The 19,116-nt window shown below is 51.8% G+C and overlaps 1 protein-coding gene across 3 annotated transcripts in view; it reads left to right on the forward strand.

Annotated features, from left to right (window-relative positions):
- Positions 1 to 19,116, forward strand: part of PLXNA1 (plexin A1) — a 113,667-nt gene that overhangs the window by 81,318 nt on the left and 13,233 nt on the right. For all 3 annotated transcript variants that reach the window (XM_030458130.1, XM_030458132.1, XM_030458131.1), the window contains exons 13-25: positions 599 to 750; positions 1,099 to 1,219; positions 1,557 to 1,693; positions 2,296 to 2,463; positions 3,349 to 3,442; positions 3,927 to 4,166; positions 4,286 to 4,429; positions 5,148 to 5,382; positions 6,717 to 6,859; positions 10,063 to 10,319; positions 13,270 to 13,336; positions 18,442 to 18,588; positions 18,955 to 19,114. In XM_030458130.1, coding sequence (XP_030313990.1) covers positions 599 to 750; positions 1,099 to 1,219; positions 1,557 to 1,693; positions 2,296 to 2,463; positions 3,349 to 3,442; positions 3,927 to 4,166; positions 4,286 to 4,429; positions 5,148 to 5,382; positions 6,717 to 6,859; positions 10,063 to 10,319; positions 13,270 to 13,336; positions 18,442 to 18,588; positions 18,955 to 19,114 — 2,065 coding nt within the window. The remainder of the gene's footprint in view (positions 1 to 598; positions 751 to 1,098; positions 1,220 to 1,556; positions 1,694 to 2,295; positions 2,464 to 3,348; positions 3,443 to 3,926; positions 4,167 to 4,285; positions 4,430 to 5,147; positions 5,383 to 6,716; positions 6,860 to 10,062; positions 10,320 to 13,269; positions 13,337 to 18,441; positions 18,589 to 18,954; positions 19,115 to 19,116) is intronic.

A 19,116-nucleotide genomic window follows, 5' to 3' on the forward strand; every position in this document is an offset into this window, starting at 1 on the left:
CAGGCCACACCTGCCTACTTTATTGGGCATCATCCTGGTAAATGAGGCATGGCACCAGGGTGAGGTCCCTCCCTTCCCAGCTGGCCTCAGCTCAGGGTTTGCTGGCAGAGAAAAATCTTTTTCTTCCATGCCCACTGTGTGCAGGGACATGGTGGAGATACTTTCTCCTTGGAGGATGTTTTGGACATGGAGGCCTCATCCTTGGGTACGTGGGACTTGGCCAAAAGCCAGGCATATCCACGTGCTGCTTTGCCAGCTCAGCTGGAGCCATGGCTGATGCTGCCCTATCTCCTTCCCATCTGTGTGCTTGTCACCTGTGAGGCAGCTCCATCTGCAGTGGAGTGTCCAAATCCCAACTCTCTCTTTGGACACATCTGGCATCTCCTGGCTTGTTTCCGGAGGAATTGTGGATGTAGTTGTCATTTGGGAGGTCTTTCCCTCTCTGTGGGCTCCTTACAGACATTTATCATCACCCATCTTCCCCATGGTGCTTGTGGGGGAGTAATACACATCCCGTGGCTGCCTGAGGCTGCAGCCTGCCCAAGTGGGGTGCCCTGTGGCTCTACTCCCTTGGCTGATGGGCCATGCTCTCTCCTAGCTGTTCCCTGAGACCGGCCCCAGGCAAGGAGGGACCCGTCTGACCATCACTGGGGAAAACCTGGGCCTGAAGTTTGAAGATGTTCGCTGGGGTGTTCGAGTTGGCAAGGTGGTCTGCATCCCCATCGAGAGCGAGTACATCAGTGCTGAGCAGTAAGTGCCTGGGAATGCTCCAGGTCACCTTGGGAGGTGAATGACAAGGGGGACTGGTATTCATATACTGCCCATGGCTGCAGAAGATGTTGGGCTGACTGGGCTGAACTGGGAAAGAAGTACTTGCTGGTGTGATTGCCTGGGAAGGAGCCCAGAGGCTTTGGGGAAGCTCCCTCAGGGCTGGCAGTGCCAACAGCCACCCCCTTGTTTTCTCTTGAACCTGCTGGCACTTGAGACTTCTGCTTGGCATCAGATCTGTGTCTTCCTGATGCCAGTCCATCATCAGGCACAGGGAGTGTCAGTGTCTTGGTGCCAGGACACTGAAGGCTTCTTTCCTACATCCCTTAGGATTGTGTGTGAAATTGGTGATGCCAGCCCAAGCAAGGTCCATGAGGCACGGGTAGAAGTGTGCATTGGTGACTGCTCACCCAACTACCGAGCTACGTCCCCCAAGAGTTTCACCTTTGTGGTAAGCCCCATGCTGGGAAACAGGCCTGGCACTGTGGGAGGGAGGTGATGCTGGGTGGTTTTGAGTGGTTTTCCCAGGTGTGTTGGAAAATGGGCCATCATTTTTGTGGGGGCAGGCAGGGATGCTCTAGGCAGGCATTGGGTCATTCTGGTTGAATTTCTCCAAGGCTGCCACTGTTCTGCCTCCCCACAGTCCTGCTGGCCCTTAGCACTGTGCCCTGACACCGTCCCACAGGTCCCTCTCCTCCGCATCCTTCTCACCCACTCAGGGCTGCTTGGGGACACAAGCCTTGGTCCCCAGCCCGTATGACACTGGGATTGCTCTTTTCCTTTGACAGACACCCACTTTCTCCCGTGTGGTCCCAGCCCGGGGTCCTCTCTCTGGTGGCACCTGGATTGCCATCGAAGGCAGCCACCTCAATGCTGGCAGCAACGTCTCTGTCACCATCGGGGGACGGCCCTGTGCTTTTTCATGGTGAGGATCACAGAGGTGGTAGAGGATGGGTGACAGACACCCCTGGAGGCAGTGGGACCCTCAAATAGAGCAGCAGCCAGGAACCTGTGCTGGGGAGCCAGGAGGGACTCCGGGAACCAAACCCTGCAGATGGCCAGAGATGTCTCCCACCAAAACCTCTGTGTGTCAGAGGCTATGGGAAGAGCCCAAAGAACGGGGATTTTTCTCTAAAAGCACAAAACCCTGAGGCATGAAGTGGATAATTTTTAGATTAGGGATGATAATGGAGCGGCTCTTTAAATATTTTCCTGCGGTAATTACTGGTTATCAGCCCTAATCGCTGCTGTTTGCAGCAACTGCGCGATGGGAACGCTCAGGAGCTGCTCAGCCTTTCCTGGCTGCCTTTTGTTTCATTTCTTGAGTTGGGTGTTTTTTTTTTTTTTTGGTGGGGTGGTTTTGTTTTTTTTTTAATTCTCTTCTTTTTTTTTTTTGGCACCTTTCTCTCTTCAGCCCCATCCTTGGATGTTTCAGAAGGGGAGAAGGGCTGGGGCAGGGGGCTCATTTGCTGCCCCTGGTGCCTCTCTCCTGGCTGGGCACTGATGGGTTGTGTGCTTCTGCCCTAGGAGAAGCGCCCGTGAGATCCGGTGCAGGACCCCCCCTGGGCACACCCCCGGGGGCTCCCCCATCCTCATCAACATCAACCGGGCAGAGCTGAGCAACCCAGAGGTGAAGTACAACTACACAGAGGACCCCACCATCCAGAAGATTGATCCTGAGTGGAGCATCAACAGGTGAATTGTGGGGTGCCCTCAGGGAGCTTGTGGGATGCACAGGGGGCTGTTTTCCACATGGATTCCCTCGCTTCCTGAAGGATAGGTCTTGGTGCTGCTGTAATAGCTGCCAGGCCATGCTCCAGAGACCGTGGTGAAAGGACCATCAGCAATGGCTTGGCACCAGGGCCCTGCTAACTCCTGGCCTGTAGTGCTCAGCCTGGCAGGAGGCAAGAGCAGAGAGCGCTTTGGATCTGTGTAATTTCAGCTTGACATTTGGCAGCGGCAAATAAAATTAAAATATCTCCCATCGGGGGATTTTTTGAAATGTTTACATATTTTTCTAAAAGGTTTGAATTGGCTGGAGAGGAGGCGAAGGAATCCATTAAGAGCTAACGCCAAGGGAAACCTTCCCCAGGGTGTTGATGAGGATTGAACTTCCCAGGGGCATGGCCGAGCTCTCCAGGACTGTGGGGCTTTTAACACCAAGCCATGGAGAAAACCTGGCAGGGCTCAGTCTGCCACCCACTGCTTTTGTGGTGGAGAAATGGGGTGGCAGAGAGGCCCTCCTGCTCCTTGGGTTCCATTCTCATTGCTGATGCCTGGTCTCCTATGGCTTAGAAGCTGCCTTCAGACCACAAACCTGGGCACACAGGGTGGGCTGTTGGTGTTAATTAGCAGGTTTTATATTTCTAGTTGGCCCCTGGGTCAGCTGAGATGATTTGACAGTAGTTCATGCCAGATCCTGTCAGCCGTGGTGACATCTGGGTGGGATAAGAGGTCCCTGTGGTGTTGTGGTTCATTCAGGCTGGGGCAGATGGGCTTGTGAGGATGGGTGTTTTCCTCCCAGAAGTGGGGACCCTGTGCCAAGCTGCCTTTCCTAACCCATTATCTCCATGTCTGTAGCGGTGGGACGTTGCTGACTGTGACTGGCACCAACCTGGCCACCATTAAAGAACCCAGGATCCGGGCCAAGTACTGCAGCTCTGAAAGGGAGAATGTAAGTAGTGCTGGCTGGGGCAGACCACAAGAGTGAGGGATGCCATCCCTCTTCAGTGCAGGGTAGAAAGCACATCCCTTGTCTGCCAGGTGTGGTAGCCTTAAGGGGCTGAGATCCCAGGGCTGCCACCCAAAGAGCAGCACTGATTTACCTGCAGAGCCTCTGGCCAGGTGCTGCCAGGGTAGAGTTGAAATTGGAGTGTGCAAAACTGATGGCAGGACTGTGGGATGTCTGCAGGATAGGGACAGAAAGAGCCTGTCCCTGGCAAGCTCCCACCTGCCAGCCCTCACCTATCTGTTGGGGACAAGAGTCTCTCTCTACCCTGGGGAGGGATGTAGCACCTGTCTATGTAACAGCACAGGCACAGGCGATTCCAAGTGTAAGTCCCATGTCCAGAAACACTGCTTGCAGGAGATCTTTGTGGGGTACAGTCCTGACCTCCCTGTCAGGAGCCAGGTCTGACCTCGGGCTGTTCCTCCTGCAGAACTGCACTGTCTATAACGACACCACCATGGTGTGCTACGCACCCTCCATTGACAACCCCGTGCGGAGCCCTCCGGAGCTGGGTGACCGTCCAGATGAGATCGGCTTCATCATGGATAACGTCCAAGCTCTGCTCATTGTCAACACCACCAACTTTGTCTACTACCCAGACCCTGTCTTTGAGCCCCTCAGCCCTACTGGGATGCTGGAGTTGAAGCCCAGCTCTCCTCTCATCCTCAAGGTAAGACAGCGTGCGGCTGAGGGCAGAGGGTGCTGCCCATGAGAGCGTGAATTTGCTTTATGTTGGGTTTTTCAAGTGTTCCCCATTGTGTCAGAACTGACAGTCTCGTTCCCTCAAAGGGTAGGAACCTGCTCCCTCCAGCTGCTGGTAACTCCCGCCTGAACTACACCGTGCTGATTGGAGACACTCCCTGCACTCTCACTGTCTCCGAGACCCAACTCCTCTGTGAGTCTCCCAACCTCACCGGCCAGCACAAGGTCACGGTAAGTGCTGGCACTGGCACCTTGGCTTCTCATGTCACAGGGGTTCAGTCTTTATCCTGGCACCATCCCTGCTGTGTGCTCGTCCTTGAGTGAACACCAGATAGTTTGTGCATGTGCAGGAGCATCCATGGGTGCCTTCTTTCTGCTCCCTGGGCATTGCTTCCCCTAGTTACATGTCTGGTAGGACCAAATATTGTGTCCCCTTCCCAACATGCTCAGCTGAGCATTCCTGTGCCCTTTGTGGCTCTGCCAACAACCTCCCTTCAACCTGGGTGCCAAGACACAGCCTGTGCCAAGGTGGGAGGGATTCCCAACCCTTCCCCCTGGTGACAGTTCATGCTGTAAGGAAGGCTTCTTTGTTTGTGGGGTTGTAGCACAGCAGTGCTTACACTCCCAGACCCTGCTGGCTAGAAAAGGACCCTGCATGGTCTTCCTCAAGCTCCCTACCCATGGGGGAACTCTCCTCAGATCCCATCTGTTACTGTAATCTTGTCTGAATGAGACATCAAACTCTGCCTGCTCTGGCAGGGTGTGTCCTACATCCCATTCAAGCACACCATGCAGCTCTGCACCAGCTCTTGCCACCCCTGTGGCTTTCTGCATCCTTTTTTCCCCAGCCTGGGGTCATTCCCCAGTTCCCCGGTGCAGTGGGGAGGGCTGTCCTGGGCACGTGGCCCCTGACGCCGTGTCCTTTTTCCCCGTGTCCTTTTTGGTGCAGATCAAGGCTGGAGGGTTTGAGTTCTCCCCAGGGACACTGCAGATCTACTCGGACAGCCTGCTCACCCTGCCCGCCATCATCGGGATCGGCGGTGGGGGCGGTCTGCTCCTCCTCATCATCATCATCGTCCTCATCGCCTACAAGCGCAAGTCCCGGGACGCCGACCGCACCCTGAAACGCCTCCAGCTGCAGATGGACAACCTGGAGTCTCGGGTGGCCCTGGAGTGCAAAGAGGGTGAGGGATCCCTGTGCTGCAAATGTGGGGGTGGGTCTTGGAGGGTCTTGTACCATCCTGAGGGCTTGGTGTGCTCCCCAACCCTTTCCCCACTGTCTTCAAGAGAGGGAGTGGGAATGGGGAATGCTGTTTTGTTAGAGGAAGCAAACTCATTTTGAGTGGAATTTGAGGATTTTTTTCAAGTTAAGAAATTCCCCTCCAAATGGGAGGAAAAAGTGAGGAGGGTAGCAAGGGCTGCCTGTGAGCGGGCAGTCAGTCTCTTATTATGTGACAGACGGATGCTGTGAAGTTGGACAGAATTCCTTGTATGATCATGCTGATAAAACCTAATTGCCCATTATCCCCCTGAGCTGGCTCCCAAGGCCCCGACCCTGCCAGCTACAGCTACAACCAGCCAGGGCTTTGCGGATGGAGCAGGCTCCAAAAACAAGATCATAAAAAGGGGGAAGAAAGAAACGCCCTTTGCTTCCCCAAATCCCCATCCCTGCAGATGCCTGTGGATGGCACTGGTGACAGAGAGAGGGGAGGGAGTTGGTGGAGGGGATGGTGTCTTGTCTTCCACAGCTGGCAGATAAAAGGATCTGCTTTTAATTAAAAGGCACAATCTCTTCCTTGCCTTTTCTCTTTTCTAGTCCCACTAGTTACAGATAAGATAGCATGCCTTTCAAGCTGACGGTTTGTTTTTTCTCATCAGGCTGACGAGCCTGCAGTCCTCTGCCTGCCTTTCAGCTCCCTTTAAAGTGCTGTTAATTTGATTTTTCTGAGAGTTTTCTCCCCCTTCACCAACCCTTTCCTCTGGTGTATCTGCAGGGCTCCTCTCCCTTCAGCTTTTCCCTGTAGGTGCAATTAATGGTTCAGGACCCCCCCCACATTGTGTTCCCCTGGGAGTCACGGCTGCCTCTGCTCAGATCAGGAGGTGCCAGGGTGGGTGTGTTCAAGCTCTTCTCTTGAGTAGTATTTAGGTCAAAAAGAAATGAGGACATTCTTGTGGTTTAGGCTAATGTTTTCCCCCAGAAGCTCTGGCTTTGTTCAAGCCTTGCTGTTTCCTGCTGTCCCCAGCATCCCTGTGAGGCTGCAAGTGCTGAGCAGGGGGAATTTGAGCCCCCCAGGACCCAGCGGTCCCATTCCCAAGTCTACCATTTGATTTATTCTGGTGAAATCACCCCCCACCTTCCGCAGCTCATTTTCTTTATCTGTGAGATGGTGGCTGTGCTGGGGGAAGGGATATAGGGGATCCCACCTATGGGGTGCTGGTCGATGTGGGGGTGGCTGGGTGCCTATGCTGTGTGCTAGGACTCTGGATATGTTGCTTAATTCTGCTTTTCCCACCCCAGCCTTTGCTGAGCTGCAGACTGACATTAACGAGCTGACCAACGACCTGGACGGGGCTGGCATCCCCTTTCTGGATTACCGCACCTACGCTATGCGGGTTCTCTTCCCAGGGATAGAAGACCACCCTGTGCTGAAGGAGATGGAGGTGTGGTTCTGTCTGTCTGTCTCTGTAGTGTTTCACGCTGGGGATGTGCCCCTGCAAAATCCCCTGCATGGGTCCCCATGCCCCAGCCACAGGGCTGACAAGGTGCTTTGGTGGGATACTGGTGGTCTGGCCTGGAGCTGCAGAGAGCATCTCGCCACATGGCATCCGAGGCAAATGCGCACTGGCTGCTGAATGGTTACTGCACTCTCTGACATTAATATCAATATTTATATTAATATCATAGCTGCTGTCATTTTCTACAGCACTTGCTTTATTCAATTGGATTTGTTTGATGCCTGACCGGCCGCTCGTTTCTAGCAGGCTTGTCTGACATCGCCGGCTTGCTTGGCTCCGTTTCCCCACACAGAACCCATCCTTGGCATCCTTCCCCTGCTCCCCAAACCATCTCCCTCTCCTCTCCTGGCCTCCCCACGTCTGTTTAATTTAGTGTGTGCAATTGCACAGCAATTGGCTTCTTGTTTGCTGGGCTGCTCAGGCTGCTCTTGATTAGAGACAGGAGGGGGCTGACCTTAGCTTCCCCTTGCTGCTGACCTGGCACAGTAATTAGTGTCGTCCTGGGCTACACAATGTATTTAGGAGAAGTAATCGGCCCTGGTGCAAGATGCATGGTCACTAATTACAACACAACGAGCTCTTACCAACTGCAAGTGCACGTGCTGGTGTTGTACGCCAGCATGGCCACAGTGTGGGCCCTGGCCCTCTGCCTCCTCTTCTTCCCTGGTCCCTAACCTCAGGGCAGTGGGGACCCCGTTTCCATGGATTTCCCCTTGCAGGAGCTCAAATTTCCGGATGCTCAGAGGCATCATAGCTCTCCCTGGGGCACAGCCCTTCCAGTCTGTATGAACGCCTGACTCTCCTCTCACCTCTGCACTTGATCTTAGAGGATTTTCCCTAAAGAGAGAGGAGCAGAAAAGGTATCAAAAAGTGTATCAAAGGAGAAACTTTGCATTGGTTGCAGCAGGTAGGGTGGGAGTTTGTCTACTTTCAGCTCTTAATTCAAAACATCCCACTTGAGAGAGCCTGGTCTGGGAATGAAAGGGTTAAGGTTGCAAACGAGCAAAAGAAAAAAAAAATCCCCGAAAGAGATTAAATAAAGCAACTACAGTTGTGTAAGCCTCATATAATTTAATCAGGTTTGCTTTTATTTGTCTCCTTACTCAGAGTGTAACATTAGCTATCGCAAATGACGGGAAGGAACCAGCACTTGCTCACACATGCGCTGATCCGCAGTGAGCATCAGGCTGTTGGTACCAGCTCCCTTTCTCTTTAGGTTTTTGGAAGAGGGAGGTTGTGGCTTTCTGCAGATTTAAGCCTGATTAAATATTTAATTCAATATTATTCATTTATGGCTGCTAATGATCAACAATTTAAATACAAGAGTCCAGAGAGACGACAGGCATGTGGGGTGCTCAAGCACTGCTGTGCTGCTTGTGATGGATGGGGGTTTCATGTCCTTCCATGCTCCCACCAAGGCTCCAACAGGATGGTCACTGTCAGGCAGGACCTGTTTCACATCTTGAGATCCTGCTGCTCTGCTGGAGGGAGAAAGCCTCTTGTCCTCTGGTCTCCTTTGCCTTGTTTTGACTGTAGAAGCACTAACAATGTGCAGGGGTGGGAATGCAGCAAGTCTCCCTCTGCCCTGGTTTTACTGGTGGTTCTGGTAGATCTCCAGCACAGCTGCTGCTCTTCAGCCAGCACTCTGCTCTTCCCGTGCTGAGGAATCAACTGGCATCTCTGCATCCCTGTAGGGAGCAGGCGATGCTGCGGAACCTCAGGCATCTGCCTGAGTTACCAGCATCACCGTATTGAGGTCCCTGTGCAGTCTGGAGGGAAAGCATCTGGGACCCTGGGGAAACATAATTTAAAGCATTTCTATTCCTAGCAGGACATTTTCGTCTGACCTGCATTAAGGGAAATTGAGCCATATGCTTGTTCACACGTTGTCACTAAAGGAACCCCAAAGATGCAGGCAGAGAGGGTTTTCACTCCCCCATCACCCTTCTGGTATGCTCTGGGGCAAGTGTCCCCACTCGCCTTGGTGATGAGGGTGACGGTGGCACTTGAGGGCTTCTGTTTTAGAATTAACAAGGACTGTGTGGGAAATAGGGTTTGTGTCCAGTGGGAAGGAGTATTTTGTAGGGGAAAGTTAAAACTGTGAGGAATTTCACTGAACTGAAAAGCACTGATCCAAAGTTTTGATTGAAGTGAAATGATTTGATGTGTCAAAACCCTGTTCTTCCTTTTGAGTTGGTGTTTTGAAATGAAAAGTGTTGTTTTGTCTCCAAATATCGACATAAAATGAAATTCTTCACTTACTCTCCCAATCAGGAAGACAAGGGGGGAAAAAAAAATTAAAATTGACGTTTTACCAGAGTGAGGCTTTTATTCAGAGGAAACCATCTTTTCTAATGGGAAAACTTTGTGTTGTAAAAATGCTCATTTCTGATGAGAAATGTGGTGAGGGCTGACCAGAGCTGGGCTGAAAGCAGCAGCTCAGGGATGAAGGCATCCCAGCCCAATCCCTGCTGGGTCCTACATGAACAAGTGTGCCAGAAATACACTATCATGTCTCAAGGGGAAAGGGGATATTTCAGGCTGTGTCTGGAGCACAGCAGAGCCAGGTTTCTGCTATTTGCTTCCCTGTCTGAAATCCAGCTCCCCAAAACCAGGCAGGATTGCTGCTGGCAGAGCTCAGGGTTGGGGCTCTATTTGCTTTCTCTGTAATACCCAAAGCTCATGTTGCAGTGACCTGGGTGGGAACTGAGCTGCTTGTTAGCTGAAATTGAAAGTTATAATTTTGTGTGTGTGCATTTGGGAGAGAAGGAGTGGTTGTTTGTGGGAAGGGGGTGCATGTATGAGCCTGCACACGCGTGGGAGCATCTTTGTATGGAAGTGTGTTTGTGTACATGTATACAGAGATATGCATCAATGACCTGAGACTATGTTAAACTGATGCTGAGATATTGCAAACTAGACAATACTTTAGGAAGAAACTGAGGCTCTCCTCTCTTCCAAAGAGGAAGCTTGGTAGTATGGAGGGAGCAAATCCAGCTGCTTTTTGACCCTTTTTCATCCTTTCCTCTTGGGAGATGAGGATGAATCCAGGGTCTTGTGCAGCCCAGCCACCTTCTTCTTCGCATCCCCTTTTGTGCCCATCTCCCAGCTTTGCTCTATCTTTGCAGGTCCAGGCAAACGTGGAGAAGTCCTTGACCCTCTTTGGGCAGCTCCTGAACAAGAAGCACTTCTTGCTGACCTTCATCCGCACTCTGGAGGCTCAGCGGAGCTTCTCCATGCGGGATCGTGGCAACGTGGCCTCCCTCATCATGACAGCACTGCAGGGAGAGATGGAGTATGCCACGGGTGTGCTGAAGCAGCTCCTCTCTGACCTTATTGAGAAGAACCTGGAGAGTAAGAACCACCCAAAGCTGCTCCTGCGGAGGTGAGTGACCATACAAGAGACTGGAGCTGTGAGATGGCACCAGGCTCTTCTGCGTGTGTGAACACAAGCTGGTGTCCTGTAGTGATGCCATCAGTGATAGCTTTGGTGTTGGCTGTGGCAGTGTTGGGACTGAGTCTGTGATCAAACATTTCCTTGCCCCTGTCTGCATGCAGTCATGAAAGGAATGCGGGAGCAGGTGGACCCAGCCATCTCAGGAGTCTCACATGGGATGTTCTTGCTCTGGTTTGACCTGTGCAGGTTCATGTTGTCTGGGAAAGAGGAAACAAGATGCTTGGCAGATGTTGGCTGCCTGGGCTGGTGCAGGAAGGGTGTACACCAGTGTCAGGGCCTGCAGTGATGCTCCCACCTCCCTCCCCTGCTCCAGGTGACCTGGCAGTCCCCTCCTATCTCCACATGGGACAGCTCTCCTTGCCTGGTGGCTGCCTTGCTACCTGAGTCCTCCTGTCCCATCTGCCTGCTTGGGATTTGCCCACCATGCTGGGCACGTGGGGATTTTCCTGGGAAAGCTAAGTGGATCTTCACAAGCTGGGAGTCTTGCTGGGGCCAGGGGGGAGTGTGAGCAGGTGGCAGGCTGCCAAGCTGTGAGTCTGCCTGGCCCATCAATATTTAATGATAGCTCTGAGCTCTCCTTCATCATGGGCTGATGAATATTGAAAGATACACCAAGTGCTGAACAAAACCAATTAATAAGCTCCACCAACCTAGCTCGAGGCCTTCCATGCTGTGTTCTCCCTTCACACGTGTGCTGTGCCTTCCCGTCACCACCTCTGCCAGCCCAGTGCCATCAGCCTTCAGTGGAGGTGCAGGGATGGCTGAGAGCCACAGGGCTGGCATGTCATCAGAAGGACTCAAGAAAACCAGAGCATCTTTCAGACATCAACCAGTGTTCATGGCATGGTGGAGCAGAGAAAGTCAGGTTTTGTGTGCCCAGCCTGGGGAGATGCCTGAGAAAGACACAGATATGAATTAATCCCAGTTACGTGCCTGCTACCTTTCCACTGCTGGTCTCTTTGGGCACATTGCTTTCTTACTATCTTGGCCTCATTTGTCACTCTACAAATGTGCCCTTATTTTCACAAAGCGCCTCATTAGCAATGTACCAGAGAGGTGTGGTGCAAACCTGTGTCTGGCTGGGAGAGGGGAGGTCTTGGAGGTGTCAACCCCTGTTCCCCAAGATCATCTTTGAGCTCTTCCCTTCTTACTGTCCCTCCATGATGCCAGGCTTCACTGAAATATTTAAACAGCATTTCCAGCTGCTGGGTCTCTCAGAGCATCATGAAGCTGGTGCCATCAGAGTGAAACTTCAGAATGAAGTAAATCAATAAAATATAAATAAAATGCTGTGCAGGAAGCCAGCAGCTGCAGTGGTTGAGCCATGGGAACAGCACAGGGGCAGAGCCCAGCCCTTGCCAGCACAGTGAGAGCTGTCAGCCCGAGGACTTTTGGTCCCCAGCCATGGAGCTCAAGAGACTATTGCAGGTGGAGCTGCAGGAGGTTTAGGACAAGGCTGAGGTCCCCTGTCTGGTATTTTGCTTATGCCTCAACATTATTTGATGAAGAGACTTTGTTCTTCCTGCAGCCACAGTGTGGACTGAGTGGTGCTGAGGGCTGTGCTTCTCTGTCCTTCTTTTTGATTAACCCTGCTCTTGGGTGTGAGAGTGTGCTTACCACCCAGGGCAACTGGATTAACATGGATCTAACTGGGAAGAGCTGTTATTTATTTATTTTGTTATTGGATAATCCCCCTGTTGCTGTGGCATATGCCTCTAGCACAGATAAAGACAAATACATGCTGGAGCCCAGGTGGTAGCACTTCAGATGAGTGTTAGAGGCTTGTCAGCAAAGGACCTGGTCTGGGGCAGGTCTGCTGAATAGCTTTCATCCACCCCTCCCTTGGCTTTGTCCCCACATCTCTGTTTTCTTACCCTTGATGGATTACTTTTCCCTGTGTGTGTGTGTGTGTATGTAGGAAGGCTCTCCTCCCCTGGAGGCTCAGGCATTACCATGGTTTAAGGAGGGCTATGCTATTCCAGATATGGCAAAAGGGCTAAGCCCCATTAGCACGAGATAAATCCTTGGAAGGGACCATACAACCCTGAGTCAGCTTGAATAAACTCTGAAAAAGTGGATTTCCTACTCCAGCCATCTGGCCATTGGGAACTACTCCCATCCCATCTGCTGGGCACGGTGTTGTCATTGGGTGGTGTGTGGCATTGGGCAGTGTGGACCCTTCCTGGTGTCTTGAGGTTCAGCCTCCTTCTAGGTTTTCTTTCTTGAGTCAACCCATTTGTGTCTGTTCCTCTGGTGCAACAGGAATGCAGCCACATTTGTGAGTTATTAGTATTGCTTGTGCTTTCAGGAGTGTCTGCATTTGTAAGTGACAATTCTGATGATTAATGGGTGGATAAGCTGTAGAAGGGTAGAATAACTGAAGAGTGTTGGGGGCTGGCTGGCATTTTTACTGTAATGGTACTGAAAGCCACTTTAAAAGAACAGACATGTTAAGGAGAATTTTAATTCTATAGCAGCAAGACCAGACTGTGGTGCAGCCCTCCTGTGGAGAGAGCTGCCTGGTTCCAATGGGACTCAAAGCAAGAAACAAACTTCATCTAACTAGAAGGACGAGGTAGAAAGCTGGTCTTCCCCTTGGTGAGACTCCCCATGGGACAAGATCATGCTCTGCTCTCTCTGGATCTCCCAAATACACTGGAGACCAATTTGCTTCTCTCTCCTGGAGTCCTGCTGTGGCTCAGCCTCGAGTTTCTGCTGTCTGCTTGTGCCCCTTTGCTTCAAGGCTCCTGCCTTTCCAGATGTAACCTTTTAGAGCCAAAAATAATATAACCACATTCCAAGGCTGAGGTGCCAACAGGGGAGATCAGAGACCTTTAATATCCCCTCCTGATGACTTTGCTCTCTGCCTTCCCTACAGAACGGAGTCTGTGGCAGAGAAGATGCTGACGAATTGGTTTACATTTCTGCTGTACAAGTTTCTGAAGGTGAGTTTGGGAAGGGGTGGCAACCCTGCATGGGTGGGGAGGTGATGACTGCCTCATGGGGACAGGCAGTGTGGTAGCCAGAGCCTGGGCTGATGTGCTTGTCAGGTCTGCTGGTCCCTCCTGGAGCAGAGACTGTTTTATAGGCCTTTGTTCCCATCTTGTGTTTCTGAGGTGTGATTTAGTGATTCTGGGTCTCTCTGAGAAAGAGCTGATATTGAGAAGTGAAGCCCAAACAGAGATTGCTTAATGTGCAGCGAGTTTGAGGTCTTCATAAAAATGGTGGCCAGAGAAAGGGTAAATCTGAAGCAATTCACCTGAATCTTGAATCCCTTCAGAGTGGTTCCCATTCCTCCAACTTGCCTCTGCTTGTGTAAGTTGGGAAGTAAAAGCCCTGGGAGCTTCTATAGGCATCCAAGTGCTTAGAGGATATTTCTGCCTGTTTGAGCTGTGGTTTGATGGGCTGTGATATTCACATAATGCTGCTGCTGCTTCTTCATCTCTTTGACACTGAGGCTACCTGGTAGGGGAGTTATTTCCTCCAGGCATCTCTGCTGCTGCTTCCTCTCCAAGCGGTGCCTTGGTGGGAATGGGGATGCCCTCTGGGGCCTGCTGGCAGCCAGGGATTCAGCTCTCTCCACGGCATGTGCACCAGTGTGCAGATGATGTTGGATCTCCTTGTGCCCATGGCTGTGTTGGTGAGCCTGTAAGCTTTGACTCTTCTTTTTCCCAATGTCATTGGGGGTAGCAGAAGAAGATGCCAAAGTGTAAGGGGTGCTGAGGGAACTGGGGTTGTTTAATCTTTAGAAAAGGAGGCTGAGGGGGAGACCTCATGGCTCTTCACAGCTACCTGGAAGGAGGTTGTAGTGTGGGGTCTCTCAGTCTCTTCTCCGAAATTACAAGTGACAGAACAAGAGGAAATGTCCTTAGGTTGTGCCAGATTGGATTGGATATTCGGAAAAAATTTCTTTACCAAGAGTTGTCAGGCACTGGCACAGGCTGCCCAGGGCATTGGTGGAGTCCCCATCCCTGGAGAGATTTAAAAGACATGTAGATGTGGTGCTGAGGGACATGTGTTAGTGGTGGACTTGGCAGTGCTTGGTTAATGGTTTGACCTGATGATCTTAGAGGTCTTTTCCAACAAAAATGATTCTATGACTTTACTGCTGGTTCACCCAACCCATATTGAGAACATTTAGCTCATCAGCACCAGTGCTTCCACCTGCTAGAGCTGCACCAGCAGCCATGCAGACTACAGAGCTGCAGCTTCAGCCCACAGAGCACTGGCTTGGTCCCATGGCTGCTTCAGGATGACACTGGTGGGGTGAAGGGTGTCTCTGCTCCCACCCTGGGTTTGTCAGTCAGCAAAGCTGTTTCTTGGGATCCTGCCTTGGGATCAGTACAACAAAGCTGGGTGGCACACAGCCATTTTTTTTGGGATTTCATCCCTCATTAAGAAAAAGAGAGTTTGAACCATTTCCAGCCAAGGGATGAGAGTGAGCAGGAGTCTGCGGAACTCCAGTGATTGTCAACGAGAGGTGATTTATAATATCACTTACATGCACTTGGCTTTTTGCCTTTGTGGAGGGGTAGCCTGTATCTATAAAAATCTAGCTGTAGCGTGCGATGGAGTTTGCTTTCCAGGAGTGGGAGAAGAGAAAAGCTGTGCTATTCATAGGGAGATGTCAACCTGCCCTGCTGTCTCTTCATGCTGGGTCTTTGCTCAGTGAGGTCACCCCCTGTCCCTGCAGTGTGATCAATGGGGTCAGGTAGGACACTGGTAGATGGTTCTTTGGGCTCTGCAGGGTCAATGGGCCAGGCAACAGCAGCTCACATTGTGGATAAACTCCCTCAGGGCTCCTGGAAGTGGACGAGGTTGTGCTTTGGTTGAGCAAAGTGCAGTGCACATCCTTCAAACACCCACAGCAGCATCTGGGGATTTTGCCTTTCTGGGCATGACTTGATGCCCTTGGTTGGTCCCTGGCTGGGCTGGACCATCTGGAGAGTTGACAGAGGTGTATTGACCTTGGTCAGAAGCTGCTTTAGATCAGCTCATGTGCCACTACTGTCCTGCATCTGTCCTTGTACAACCCTTTACCCCTTAAGGGAGGCTTCCAGGTGCATCACCAATGCAGGATGGGGGCAGGTCTGAGGATGAGGAGTAGCAGGAGAGATGGGGATGGGACCAGGGAAGTGCCTTTCTATAAAATCTTTATGTATGTCATGGCTTTGGTGGGGGAAAATGCCTCCTGTCTGTGGATTGTAGCAGCAGGAGAGAGAAATTCTTATCTAGGTGCAGCATTATAGGAGGAACATGTGCAGAAGGCCTGGATAAACCCACTGGCTGTGAGATTTGTCACTCTGGGGATCACCTGCCTGGGGAAGCAGTTGAAACTCTGTCACTTGGATCACTTGAGTTAGACTGGAAGAGACTTGAGGATGTGCTCATGGCCTCTCCTGAGTCAGTCCCACCAGAGGAGACCCACGGGACTGTTTTCCACCTGCCTCCCGGCAGTGAGGATCACAGGGACCACCAAAGGCAGGAGAAACCAGTGGAGTAAATGGAGAGTTATCACAGCAGACAGTCTGCCAGCGGGGAAACTGCACCAAACTGTGGTAATTGTGCATGTAAATGAGGCAGGCAGACGTGTACCCAGCTGCCAGATCAGCTCCCAGCAAACCTGCCCAGGGCAGGGCCAGGGGCTCAGCATTGCCTGGCTGGGATGCAGACAGGAATAGGACAGGCCCCCTATCCCAGGGCCAGCAGCATTGGGAGCCCGTGACTGCTGGTGCTTTCACAGGGACCCTGTAGTAACATTTATCAGACTCTTAATGAGGCACCCCAGGGGAAGGGAGAGGGATAAATTGAGACAAGTGCTGAAAAATGCACGATATTAGGTGCCTGATGAGCTAGATCTAGTCAATAAGAGAGCCTGAGCATTAGCTGGCTCGCCTCTGCCTGTTCCCTGCCTGCTCCCTGCCTTCCCACGCCTGCACACACAGGGGGCTTGCAGCCACTCTCCTCCAGCTCTGCTTACACGGCCCCCAGAGCCCTCTTTGCTCGGGCCCCAGCAGAGAGCACATTGCCTTGGGGCTGGCAGCGTGGGCACAGACACGTTGTGGGGTCAGGCTGCCCTCCATCACCCTGTGGAACCACATCTCAGTGTCTCACCCAGTGGAGAGCCTCTTGGGGCAACTGCCCCGTGCTGGTTTCTGTGATCCCTGCTCATCTTTTTGGTCTCTGTCAGGGACAAGCCCTAAACCACCCTCAGCTGTTCTGTCTTGGTGAGTTGTGACCCAAGGCAGCATCTTGGCCCTGGTCCTCAAGAGCTGGTGGGGATAGTGGAGCTTGGAGTGAGATTTTGGATTTGAAGTGTAGAACCCACATTTGGGGATGCCAGGGTGCAATGTGGAGAATGTGCAGAGTCAGGGAGACAAAGCAGAGTGGCTGTTTTAGTTGACATGAGGGTGCCTGGCAAGTCAGGACACCAGGGTCCTGGGGCACATAGAAGCCCCCAAAAGCCTACATGGTGCTAGAGAAGTGATGCACCCATCATTAGGATGACTGATGCCTCTGTCCCTTGGAGGAGGCCTTAGGGTCAGCTCCAATCCATGCATCTAAAAAGAGATTTTTACTCCCCATCAGACCAGCTGATGCCTGAGGAGGTGAGGCTATGGTGCCTGGAGTGAAACTGGGCCTCCAACATGGGGATGGCTGACCCCACCTCTCTTGGTGGGAATCCCAAAGGTGGGCACAGAGGGGCAGCAAGCATGCCTTGCTAGAAAGGGGAAATCTGCAGGCCAAGACAGGAACAGTCATGCCAGATGTGAGCAGGACTCCTGCACCAAGCTGTCCTCCACCCGCACCACTTCCACTTAGTTGGAAGTTTTATGTGAAGCTTTTAGAAGCAACCAAAAGAAGCAACTCTAGTCTTTCCAGCGTGGCTGGACTCAGGGTGCCATGGCAGCTCCTGGGGTTACTCTGCAGCCGGTGTGGTGCTCTCCCCTTGGTGGGCAGCCAGAAATGCACAGCACCCACCTTGGGTCTCCCACTTCTCCAAGCTGACTTAATGAAGCCAAGTTTGCAAATGAAACATAATTTTGAAGACAGGCGTGTTGTCGGAAGGTCTGGGGATGATGTATGCCTGCTCCTGCTTGTTAGCAGCTGTCTCTTTAATTACCGCAGATGCTAACGAGATGCTAACAGCATATGGTGACAGGGAGAGCAGCCACACTTTGCACCAAAGTGCGATTGATTTGTGAGGTGGCTGGGAGGGAGGAGTGGGGGCTGATGGGGTAAAATCTGCTGGGACTGCTCGCCATCCTCTCTGATCCCATTGTACCCCTTTTTCTCCCTTAGGGCCTGTAGTTGGAAGGGCTCATCGGGATGCAACGCAGGGAAGGGCATTGGGCAGTGGGAACACATGGGTGGCAAATAGTTTAACTGGAGGAAACCTCATTGCCTCATCCCCTCCATCAGTTGGAGACTCAGAGTACAGTTGTCAATGAGATACTTTCTTGCTTTTCCTTCCCAGTGGATCTGGCTCAGTTGTCACATGGAGAAACCTCCACTGACCTTCTCTTATGTGAGACTGGGCTCCTGGCAGATGCTAGAACTGCATCATGATACCTGGGCAAGAGCCCCCAGGCTGTCCTGTTGTGGCATGACCTTACCAGTCGTCATATGCTTTTCTTGGCTGAGCCAGCTTAAAATATTGGCTATATCCCACATGCAAAGTCCCCAGACCCAACCTTCACTTCACTAGCTCTGAATTTAACATGTTTTACCTTATTTTTGTCCTGCATGAGCAGAATTCACCACGAAGTGTCTGGAAACTCTGGAAAGCTGATCCTAAGGTTCGGTAGCCAAGAGAACAATGTCCAGAGGACTTGGAAGGAGAAAATTAGTTTTCCACTGGATTAATTTTCCCATGTGCCCTCTTCCTTGTGGTCTTGAGGGAGGGTTGGAGACTATAAAGCTGCATTTGGGTCTCAATGCTGCAGGACCACAGCAGGCTCCTGACATGGTGATGGTTCTTGAAAGGCAAAGCTGGTGCCTGGCACATTCTTACCTCTCTTTCTTCTCTCCTCCATCCCCTGTCCTGCAGGAGTGTGCTGGGGAACCACTCTTCATGCTCTACTGTGCCATCAAGCAGCAGATGGAGAAGGGACCGATTGATGCCATCACAGGAGAGGCTCGCTACTCCCTCAGTGAGGACAAACTTATTCGGCAGCAGATTGACTACAAAATGCTGGTTAGTGCAAGCAAAAGCCTCACTGGTGCTTGTCAGAACTGCTAGGTCCAGCTTTTTAACAAGATCTTAGGGGCAACCAAATTATTTTACAGTGATTCGTCTCCTATTCTCTTTGGCATCCCAGGGGTGCCTCTTGCCCTGTCTGTGGTGCCCGTCTCAGATAGGGTCAGAGATGAGGCCATTGCATGGGAAGGTTTGCTCTTGCTGTGGAGCTGAGAAAGCCAAACATGAACTGAATCCACCTCCACACCTCTCCCAGCAAACCCCATGGCCCTGACAGATATGGGGCCAGGCAAGACAGGTTTTGGTGAATTGTGCATGCTTTGTTGACTCACTTCAGTCTTTCTTCCCCCCTGTGCTGTGCAGACCCTCAACTGTGTCAATCCTGAGAATGAGAATGCCCCAGAGATTCCTGTCAAGGTGCTGAACTGTGACACCATCACACAGGTGAAAGAGAAGTTGTTAGATGCTGTCTACAAGGGGGTGCCCTATTCCCAGCGACCCAAAGCCGGAGACATGGACCTGGGT

The sequence above is a fragment of the Calypte anna genome, chromosome 12 (genome assembly GCF_003957555.1).
Source record: "Calypte anna isolate BGI_N300 chromosome 12, bCalAnn1_v1.p, whole genome shotgun sequence".
NCBI lineage: Eukaryota > Metazoa > Chordata > Aves > Apodiformes > Trochilidae > Calypte > Calypte anna.